The sequence below is a fragment of the Poecilia mexicana genome, unplaced genomic scaffold (genome assembly GCF_051168715.1).
Source record: "Poecilia mexicana isolate PSO_F unplaced genomic scaffold, ASM5116871v1 scaffold_10, whole genome shotgun sequence".
Lineage (NCBI taxonomy): Eukaryota > Metazoa > Chordata > Actinopteri > Cyprinodontiformes > Poeciliidae > Poecilia > Poecilia mexicana.
Window position 1 is genome coordinate 12,282,619 of NW_028263379.1, and position 11,677 is coordinate 12,294,295.

An 11,677-nucleotide genomic window follows, 5' to 3' on the forward strand; every position below is an offset into this window, starting at 1 on the left:
TTTTACTCAGTCGGACAAAGTAAAATGATACATACCAAATCCAAAAGATGAAGATTCATGCTTATTATTAAAATTCAAAGGTGTGAAACATCCTTTGTAAATTTCCATGGTGAGCTTTTAATGTCCTTTTTCCTATTTGTAGGGGAAGATAATAATTGAGAATGTATTCACCTTCTAAACAAGCTGAAGTTAGATCTATAAAACAACAACAAAGTGAGAAAGGATTTGTTTCAGAAACTGAAAAAAGGTTTTGAACTCCTTTCTCCTCATCAAGAGTTTGGCCTGTGAGGCTCTTTGTCAAACTGAAAGCTCTCTAATGCTGTTCAGATCAGTGTGCAGGGCTTCAGGTGATTTATGGCTTCCATCTCTTTTTGTCTAAAAAAAACAACATTTGATGAATCCCTCTGCCAGCCAGACAACAATAAGAACAAAAAAGGAACATTGCAAAAGCTTAATTTCAAGGTCTAAAAGTGAAATCAAAATGGACAAATTAGCAGACACATTAAACAAGATTTCCCTGGTGAAACTAGTGTTTGTTTTTCGTCATTTCAGACATTCAATTTGAGGTAATCAGAATGGACACATACATTTCTAAACCAGCTCCATTCAGGATCAGCTATAGATAAAACTAAAGTGCAATATTAGTGACTGTTAATTTATGCAGTGAAGGTTAATGTATTTCTTAAATGGATGTTTGTCTTTTTATGTGTCAATTGTCTCTATTTTTTAAACATTCACTACTTTTGTACAATTACAAAAAAATCGTTAATATACAGTTGGGGTGTGTTCAGTATAAAGGAGAAATCTCATACTTTGTTTCTGATAAAGTATCCACACCATTTATCACTGTGAATTAAAGTCAAGGCGAGGTGTTAAAAGTATCCTGAAGGGGGCAGCATATATCCGCTCAAACAACTGAATGGAGAAGAAGAAGAAGATAAGACTGACGCAGACTCACGTCGGTGACCAACCAAACAGGAAGCTTTAGTTGAAAGACAGTCGCAGCGAAGGCACCAGCTGTCAGGGCAAGATAATCCGCTGAGGTACAGTAGAAATAAATCCTCCGTTTTTGTTTTATTTATGTTGCCGATAAAAACATAGAGAAAGCCTTAATATGGAGCTAAGTAGCTAGCCGTTAGCATAGGGTTTTCTGAAAGAGCGACTACAGTTGGTGTTTTAAAGTTATCTGATAGCTTACCAGAGCTGCTAATCTAAGTATATAAAAAGTAATAATAATTTGAAAAACCATTCGGACTAAAATATGATGTAATGTTTTAGAATAATTTTTACCCCTGAATTTAAGACGCGTCGAAGAGATAAAGCGTGGACTAAACTAAAAACAAATGGTCCGTGTTTGAACAAACTGCTTCATAGTTTCTTTTTTGAGTTGAACATTTGAACTTTGTTACTACACTACACTACAAAAATCGGACAGTTGTAGTTGTTTATGTTTAGTATTACCAGATTTTCTGGTTTATTTCTCTAACATGACGAGAAACATTAATTTTGTAAGTCTTCAAAAATAAACATTAATTCAGTTTAAATAAAAAATACTTTATTAATCCAAGAGGGAGACTAAATGTTTTAATTTATATTATCCCAGTTTCTTCAGAGTTGTTGTAGAAACTGATTGTCTGTGAACAGATTGGATCTCCTATAGCAGTCTGTATTACAGCAGCTCTGTAGAGGCTTCTGACTGAAGATTTTATAGGATGCTTGGGGTTGTCTATAATCTTGATTATATAATGAATAGTTTTTTTACACAATAAAAAACCATTTATTGTGCAAAAAATAAATAGTAAAGCACTAATTAAGTTTCCCTAAAACAGAACTAGCCTTCTTACTTAGAATGTTTAGCATTATTAATGTGTATTTTCAGCCTTTTATGATTTATATTTAACTAAATGTAATTCAAAGTTAACTTAAGTCATCAGTCAGTATATTTTATATTGATCACACAAATAGTTTGAGTAAATAACGATATGACTTTAGACCAGTTTTTAACTTTATGGCTTGTGAATTTATTTTCAAACTCATATTGATGAATAAATGGTAACAAAAATCTTACAACTTTTACAGCATTAAAAGGTGCATGTCAGTTTTAATAGTCATTGGACAGAATAAGATTGGGTTTCAAATTCAGTAAAATTTAAGAATTTAAAACTAAAATATATAAATAATAAGAAAAGGAATAATTTTGAAAAAGATTGATAATAAATTATGACTTCATATTTAACATAAATTATTAGTGCAATTATTTAATGATTATCATGCAACATTTATTTACTGTTAGTAGAAATACAAATACTGACTAAATTTGGCATTAGTTGTCATCATGTATTACATAATGGTGTTTACTTCTACCCCGCTCTGTGAGGAGCCTAAATATTTATTGCAAAGCAATCTTTGGCTTGTAATATGTGTAACCCGTCTATGTTAGTCTCAGATCCATTTGGTTGACTTCAGGTTCACTGTATTTATTCTAACAAAAGAGGAAATCAAGACGGTGGTTAACATCAGTCCAGCAGCTTCTGCCCCTATATATTAAATAAAATATAATAAATAAACCTAAAGAAATTACAAAGCAATAACAGAACTTAAAACACCAATAAATTTCTGAAGAAACAACTTCTTCACTAAACTAAATAAATTCAAAGAATAAATAGACTTCACTTTTCTAATATTGTTAAAATAAAACCCTGTTACACATGTAATTTGTTGAACTAACATTAGGTTTGATTTTTTTTTTTTTTATGACAAATAAACCAGTGTCTGAATAAAAAAAATGCTGTTTTTCACTGACAGTGCAGTAAGCAGATATTACCTGGTTTACAATATCTGCTCATAGATGGTCAACTGTATTTTTAAAATAGTGTTATGCTAGTAACAGGTTTTTAATTTAGTTTAGTAGCCTTCTGCAGCAACATGTGGGGGATGGGCAGGACTATCCAACCTGAAAACCTGGGTGTCTCCAAGAGTTTCCCTCGTATGTCAGCAAAAGGACTTTAAACTGTAGGAGTGGCAGTAAGAAACCTTTAAATGAATGGTTTTGAAACCACAGCCTGTTAAAACTATTGCATGAGTTTGTTAAAGACACAGCCTGGTTTATAACAGGAAGAGCTTCGTTCTCATTTATGGAGACTGCAGTTTGTTTAGCAACTGATTGCACAGTGCATGCACATCCTGCTCTTCATCTTCTGGCTTTATTTACTTTATTTAATGCTTCTAGCATTAACACTCTTGACTTAGCATTTATACAGTATAGGGCTGATCTGTTTATTATTTTTGGATTAACTGATTTATAATTGGATAGGAAAAGGTGATTAACATGAGATTTATTTAAAATTTGAACCAGGTGAAGTTAAAACTATTTCAAATATTTACAGACAAAGAAGTTTTTTAATTTTTAAATACAAAATGTATGTATTATTTGTAACAGTTTGGCTTGCTTACTGTTCTGATTATGTTGCTCTTTCGGAAATTTGAATTTTTTTAGTCTAAATGCTCCTATTATCAATTAGTCGATTACTAAATCAGTTGACAATTATTTCAGTAATTGATTCATTACGATTAATCGTTTAATTTGGCCTGTCATAATTACAAATTTTGCTGGATGATAAAACGTCCCAGAAGTGATAAATCATAAAATTGTTATTTTGAGACCATTTTCAAGTAAAAATGCATTGACACATTTAACACTTTAACTGAAAGACATTTTAAAAATATAAAACAACAGAAACAACAAATAAAATTAATTATGATGTCTCTGTAAAGAAAATTGTCCTACAAAAAAAGAGCTAGTTGAGACCAAAGCATCAAACTGAAAACCTTTATCACCCAGTTTTTGGTAGAAAGAGAGAAATGTTAAATCAGGAAAATGGAATAACTGAGTTTGTTTTCATTTATCATGCTAATTGATTTGTTGCAACAGTCCTTGTTTCAACACTAGAAAATAAATTTTCTTTGCACCTCGACTGCAGATTTTAAGTAACTGAAATGAGGAATAAAAACAGTTTTTGTCTTGTCCAGCCGCTGCTGCCATCATGTTGTCGGAGGGAGGCTCTTTCATGAAGGGGATGGTGTTGGGTGGCCTCTTCTGCTTGGTGTTGTCGCTGCTGGGCAGCTTCAGCCCCGCCACCGAGTCCAGGACGGACGGCAACGACCACCATCATCATCACGTCAAGGCTGCGAGCAAAGACGAGCTCCAGCAGCTCTCTGACAGCCGGCTGCAGGAGCTGAACGACCAACTTCAGGTCTACTGCGTCGTCATGGTGCAGCCCAAAAGCCTCGTCTACTGGGCCACGGCGCTGGACACCTGGACCAAGCACTGCGACAAGGTCGAGTTTTACACCTCAGAGGCCTCCAAGGCGCTGGAAGCCATAGACCTGAACGAGAAGGACGACTGGGCCAGGTTGCGTAAGGCTCTGAAGCACGCCTACGAGAACGCCGGGGACATCCGCTGGTTCTTCGTGGCTCAGCCCAACACCTTCGCCATCATCGAGAACCTCAAGTACCTGGTGCTCACCAAAGACCCGGAGCAGCCGTTCTACCTGGGGAAGGCGGTGAAGTCCGGGGAGCTGGAGTACGTCGAGTTGAACAGCGGCATCGTCCTGAGCTACGAGGCCCTGAAGAGGCTGGTGAACGTCTTCCAGGACGAGGACAAGTGTCCGGAGAGAGGACGGCAGCTGTGGAAGCTGAGCGACGACAAGCAGCTCGCCGTGTGCCTCAAGTTCACCGGCGTGTTTGCGGAGAACGGAGAGGACGTCCACGGGAAGGGTCTGTTCAACAGCAAGACGGTGGACAGCCTGATATCGGAAAGCATGAAGCAGAACCCCAGCAACGTGGTGGAGGGCTGCTGTTCCGACCTGGCCGTCACCTTCAGCGGCCTGTCTGCCAACCAGATGCAGGTCATGATGTTCGGAGTTTACAGGCTCCGTCCGTATGGACACGACTTCCACGACTTATTGACATTTTTCCCTCCCAAAGGCTCAGACAACGACTAGCCTCGCTTGGTCGTTTTGAAGATTTTGCTTCTGTGATGGCAAACCTGACTCTAGATATTTGTTTACGAGACTTGATCCTGGGGGGAGTTATGTATATTTGTAACTTTTTGCACTTGACTCGGCCGGTGCTGGATGTCTGTGGATCTGAGACTGGATCATCTCGGTTTGGACTTTGGTTCCTGAAGTTTTGTTCTCAATCTTTAAGCTTCTGTTTTGTTATTGTAAAATAACATTATAAATCTGTGGAGTTCCACCTGTTAATGATCAGATTTAACGTTTTATTGTTGTGCCCTTAAAGCTGCAGTATGCAATTTTTAAACTTTTACATATTTGTTAAAAGTATGTAAAGTATGATTCTCCCAGCATTAATACACCACTTAGTCAGAAACAACCAATCAGAGCCAGGAGGTGGGTCTTAGCGCTGTCAATCATCCACATGTGTGCCGCTAAATGTTCTAATGGTGAAAAAAACAAATCATCCTTACAGAGCAACCGTTTATCTACTATAATCTGTGGCTATGCTAACAAGCATTAGAACTAGTGACTAGTGTTGTGGTGAACCTAGCTTAGCAAAAATTAAGGTAAGGTAATTTTATTTATATAACACATTTTCAGCAATGAGGCAATTCAAAGTGCTTAACTGAGTGGGGTTGAGCATAAGAGTGATTGACAGCGCTAAGCTCCTCCTCCTGGCTTTGTTTTGAAACGGTTCATTTTTGCATCTGTCTCATGAACTGGTGGCAGTTTTAATAAGAAGAAACATTTCATTAAAATTACATACTGCAGCTTTACATGACACAGTTCAGCTGTAATCAAGCTGCTTAAACATTATGCTTGGTTTTCTGTTTTATGAAGAATCGGATATTAAATATTTTAGGGTTTTTTTTCTTGATTTACATTCACCTGATTTTTGTTTGAACAATATTAGTGATAGAAATTAATCCTTTAAGGAACTTTTATGATTTTTGTACCCTACTAAATCATTTTCTATCCCCAAAAATGAATGAGTTTGATTATAAAAATAAAAATATTCCTAAAAAGTAACTCAGCATTTAGCAATTACAATTTGTCTGACAAACTGTTTTTTCCTGTTTGGTTTCATGAACAATTTTAGTTTAAATTTAAACTAAAATAGTTCAACTTCAAACAAAAACTGGAGAAAAATAATCTAAAAATGCAAATAGTGAGAAGAAATGAGCAAAAATAATTTTCTTTATAAACATATTTTCATATTTCTGGAGTTTAAATGTTTATGGTAAGACATTTATGCATTATGTCTCCAGTAAAAATGTCTTATTGGGTAATAAAAAAATAAATCCAACATTTCAATATTCAAATTATGTGGTCTTATGCAAATTATAAATGGCTGAAAGAACTAACTTTATGAAAATAATCCTGTGAAATTGTGTGCATCTTATATCCTAACCTGTGGTGCTGCTACCCAAGTAGTGGTAGATAACTTCACATAAATCCAATAAAAGCTGCTCTTCTTAATAGTTTGGATTTTAATACGTTTTTACAAGCTAAACTGACATCTAGAGTCAGTTTTTAACCAACACTACCATTACTTTATTCACCTCTTTGAATATTCACCTTGCTCCCAACTAAAGCATGCAGATAAACAGGTTTAACTGTTGCTTTGTGTGTCACTTCGCCGCTCCCTTCCTCATAACGTCAACATGTCTGAAACCACATCACATCCTTGATGCTGTTTCTAATTCAAATAATTTAAGGAAAGCACAAACGGGGAGTGGTTTGAACCAGGATCTTTTATTCATTTGTGCATCATGATGGCAGATTTGCAGCCTCCAGCAGGTTACAAAGCGAAGTGTGAAGGTGGAAACGGCTGAGCTGCCGTCGCTCGGTTTGGGTGGCATCATTTGTACGTCTTCATGTGCCACAAACCGTCGTTCAGATAGTGAACGTTCTCGATTCCGATTCCCTTGTTGACTTTTTCTCTGTTCGTTAGACACAGATTCGGATCTTAGTCATAAGGACGTGAACAGTGAAGGATTTGTTTAGTAAAACATTTGGGAGGCTTACATGTTTTCAGCCGACATCTTCATTACACCAACACAAAGCGCGTGTTGCTTCCCCTCTGCCATGATCGCCTGAATCAACTTGTTAAAGACAAACATGTTGGAAATGTTGATTTAAAAGCTGCAGAGAACGTTGAAATTGATGTTGGACAGCAGAAAAAAAACTACAACACATCATGATTGAAAGGATACAACTACTGTGTCGGCAGCGGCAGGGTAGAGTTTGGCACCTGGTGAGGTGAGTCCGGGACACATGATGTTTGCTCCACTCAACACAAACTTTATGGCCCCTTTGTCCACTTGCTGGTGTGGAAGAATAAAAGGATCTGAGAGAAAAGGAAATAAAATCAACTAAATGCTTTAGTATCAGTAGGGCTGGGTGACAAATCAGTTAATTAAATTATTAAACATTCAATTTTTGGAAAATCTGGATTTTTTTCAACAATTCACTCCTTTGATTTGATGTTAGCATGCGCAGGGCGGCCATCTTGTTTAACATCTTCTCTTGAATTCAGCTAAATTTAACAGTGAGGCTAAATTTTTTAAAATCATAATGTTATAAAAATACTGTAATGTTTTCGCAGCATTTTTACCCAAGAAATACAAGAGGCGTCAAAGAGATTAAAATAAAACATTCTGTCTCAATGTGATTTCCTTTCTATAGAAATACTGATCTTACTGAATAAACTCAAGATAAATTTAATTTGTTACCTCCTAAATTAATTTGTAATCCAAGGCCAATCAAACAAACAAACAAAAACATTTTAGTTTCCAAAGTTGAAAATCAAAATGTTGCAGTTAATTTTCTTGACTTGAACATTTGAACTTTACTACTTCATGATATTTGTGCGATAATTATAGTTATTTATGTTTAACCTGATTACCTGAATTTCTGGTTTATTTCTCACAATAAGAAACATTAATTTCTGATTCTTCTCTTCATTCATCACCTGGTTCAAATCAGTTCAAATAAAAATACTTTATTAATCTGAGAGAGAAATTAAATGTTGTCACTTTTATAATCCCAGTAGCTTCAGCGTTGTTACAGAAACTGGATCTCCTGTAGCAGTCTGTATTACAGCAGCTCTGTAGAAGCCTCTGACTGAAGCATTTACTGTATAAGAGTTTTATGAAGAGGATGTCTTAATGTTATCAGAATAAAGACATAGTATTTCATGACAAAATAACCAAAAATTAATTATCCAAGCTTTTTTCTCATTAAAACGTTCTTCTGGTCTTTAATTTGCTAAAAATTATGATCATATTCTAGTAGTTAAACAAAAAATCTCTAATACTCCGTGGTACAACTCACAGAAGAGAGATGATTGAAATAAAAGCAGCTTTTTCAAAATATTTCCTGTCATTTGTAATCTCAATTTTGAAAGAAAAAAGTAAATTAAAGTCAAATATCAGAGATTTTATTTTTAAACCATGTTGTTGAGGAAAGCTTACACTTATGGAGCAGCCTGAGGGTTGGATAGAAAGGTCCTTCCCTCTGTCTGAAGAAAAGCAGTTCTCCGTTCACTGTCAAGATTTCAATGTGTTCATGGCTGAAATGCACACAGAAGATAACAGTGCAGATCACCAACCTGAACAGAATATTCATGAGACAACGAAGGCAGGAAACGCGGATCGTACCATCTCACTATTTTAACAGGGTCCTTTTTTGGCATTATTTGATTGAGCCATGGCTCGATGTCGGGGAACTGTTCCAGCAGCTGGTTTTTGATGCCTTTGATCACCGATGTTTTCAGCTGGATGCAGTTCGACACATTTTCCTTCTCATCAAATCTGAAAAAAGCAAACAAACACATATTTAACTTTAAGAGTTATACTTATCCATGTATTTTTATTGATAATGTTAAATTGATAAACTTTAAAACTTTTCCAGCGCCAAACTCCATAGATAAAAACAATACAAAGTAACTAAGGAACATACTATAAATTTTCTCTTATATGACATGCTTTATTACTAATTTGCTACTAATATGTTATAGTATTATAGAAGAGAGCAAATAAACTTTTTTTAAATGTTTTGAAATGTGTCTTTTACACACACACTCCATACACCTGACTAGTCTGAGAACAAAACACAAATGTAACAAAAAAAACCAAACTTTCAACAACTTTAACATCTAAAATATAAGACCACCTTTATTTGAATTACACTGATCAATAACTTATTGAGCCATTAGGAAAAATAAATATCTTACATTTAACATATCGGTTTGTTGTAAGGTAAATTACCTTCCTGCTCAAATTAAATACTTAAACAGAATATAAATAATCATTTGACTTTCTGTAAATAGTTTTGTCTCTTAAAAAATTATTACAGCTTTATTACAAAACTGTACAAGGACTATATACAGAAATCAAGCACTTTCCAATCCTTTAAAATCCTGATTTAAATAGAAACACAATACTTATTCCATTGTCATTTTTTTTCTTTAATAACTCTCACATGTACTGATGGTATGGCTCATCAACATTTTAAACCTTTAGTTACAGCTTAACACATCATCCTCATTCCTAATTATCAATACCAGAACAGTTCTTCTCCATTCCTCCATGTTCCCCAAATATGTTTAAAAGATCAACCTTCTTCTAGACTTCTGTACAAATATGTTGCAATTTTGAATTTTAAGTGCAAGAAAATCAACATTCTTTGTAGAACCTAACCCTTAGATTTTGGTATCTTATTTTTTTTTTTTATCATACTATTCATGTTTTACAAGCTACCAGAAAATATTAAAATAAACTGCCTGGTCATCCCATTAATTGGCTGACAGTTTATAAGTAGTATTTTAATCTGATAAGTTAATTTCGTGTTGGTAGGGAGCTGCATGAGAATGTTCATTAGTTTGTTTCTTTTGTGTGCTGTTTTAGCTGAAATATGAAAGAAAACAACTACTGATCCCACTCAGAAGCTCTGTTTGACTTAGACTGGTTTTATGCAGCTAACATCTAACAGAAAGCTACTGACAGAAAATAAAATAACTCAAATCTGCCCTTCTTGTATTAGCTGAATGCTAGCTCTACTAATGCTTATTGAAGCTACTCCTGCTTGCCTCAAAATCTAGTGTTACCAGTAGAAAATTAAACACCTTAAAGGTCAGTTTCTAAATACTAAATACTATCTTTCTACAATATCAAACACGCTAATGCTCGCAACTTAGCATTGGCTACTTCAGTGTGCTGCTAGCTAACGGTACAACACAGACACGTACTTTTTAAACATCCTCTCTGGTCTCTGGTGCCGCGATCTTCAAGTATGTCACAGCTTGTCCCGAACGTAGTTTACCAAGTCGGGCAAGCGGAAAGAAAAATCAGCAAAAACAGTTCATGTATTAGCTGTTGCTGCAGCAGATTTCCACGCTCCTTTTTAGTTGTATGAGATTTGCGTGACTTTACGACAGTTAACGAAGGTTAACTCGCATTACCTAGGTGACAGAGGGTTTCGTCACATAGAACGTCTGTTACGGGAGGGGGTTTGTGCTGCACTTTGTTTCAAAATACAGGTAAACCAGAGGTAATTATACCGAAATTGACTCCGTGTTAATCTAATGTATTAATATATGTAGTTTTTTTCTTTTTAGAAAATAGATTTTTTTTCATTTTACTTTAACTTTGTTCTCTCCTCGTTGCGACATTATAATTTTTAGATATTATTAAAACATTGAAATAAAGCATAACGTAAATCTTAAACACATTTTTATGCATCACACCTGAAAGAAATGTAGGCTTAGTTTACAATGGCTTATGTACCTAGTTGAGAATAATTTGCTTGGTATAATAATAATAATAATAATAATAATAATAATAATAATAATAATAATAATAATGAGAAGAAGAAGAAGAAGAAGAAGAAGAAGAAGAATTCCTTAGTGATTAATAAAGTCTTTGGAAGATTTTTTTCTTACATTTGGAGAAGTGAACGTCTGATTTTTCCAAGAATTAGAACTGTGTCCACCAAAAAGTATTTATATATATATATAAAATCCTGGATAAAACCAAAAACAATGACTTTCTGACAAAATTTTCCCAGAAGAGAAATACCTGGCTGTTACCATTAAAAACACCTTGCCAAAAGCATTAAATAACCCAAAATTAAAGACTCAACATTGCAGAAATAACTACAGTTGGTTTCAAACCCAAAACACATTGGATTATGGGTAGACTACCCAAAAAATTTACTCATATAAAAATAGTTCTGCCTCAATATATTTTTACTGAAGTAAAAGTAAAAAGTAGCCATCCAAGAAATTACTCAAGTAAGAGTAAAAACATTTTTCCAAATCTTTTTTTTATTTTTTTCAATACAAAATTTACGAAACTTAAGCAAAATCTGTGTGTGTGTGTGTGTCTGGTGATTTGTTTGGTTAAAACAAGCTTATTATTCATTCAGTGAAGTTACTCACTGAATGAGTTATTTAAGTCAGACTTCACTCTGACTTGAGTAAAGTCCAGAAACTTTACTCAAGTCAGAGTAGCAATACTTCATAATAAAGTAAAAGTAAAAAGTACAGTATAGCAAAAATACTTTTAAAAGTCTTTTTTCCCAAAAAGTTCACCAGTAAATGTAATTGAGTAGCTAGCTACAACTCAACTCTGAATATTATTAAATTTCCTGTTATG

The 11,677-nt window shown here is 34.6% G+C and overlaps 2 protein-coding genes across 2 annotated transcripts; one reads left to right on the plus strand and one right to left on the minus strand.

Moving 5' to 3' along the window:
* Window positions 1–936: 936 nt before the first annotated feature.
* On the plus strand, window positions 937–6,340 carry c1galt1c1 (C1GALT1 specific chaperone 1). The gene is made up of 2 exons (XM_014982807.2): window positions 937–1,043; window positions 4,030–6,340. The coding sequence occupies exon 2, from the start codon at window positions 4,044–4,046 to the stop codon at window positions 5,001–5,003; it is 960 nt and encodes a 319-aa protein (XP_014838293.1). The 5' UTR covers window positions 937–1,043; window positions 4,030–4,043; the 3' UTR covers window positions 5,004–6,340.
* Window positions 6,341–6,753: 413 nt separating this feature from the next.
* mcts1 (MCTS1 re-initiation and release factor) lies at window positions 6,754–10,462 on the minus strand. The gene is made up of 6 exons (XM_014982811.2): window positions 10,270–10,462; window positions 8,681–8,833; window positions 8,495–8,592; window positions 7,235–7,368; window positions 7,047–7,114; window positions 6,754–6,961 (listed from the first exon to the last, which is right to left on the minus strand). The coding sequence occupies exons 1-6, from the start codon at window positions 10,278–10,280 to the stop codon at window positions 6,880–6,882; spliced, it is 546 nt and encodes a 181-aa protein (XP_014838297.1). The 5' UTR covers window positions 10,281–10,462; the 3' UTR covers window positions 6,754–6,879.
* Between the last annotated feature and the right edge of the window lie 1,215 nt (window positions 10,463–11,677).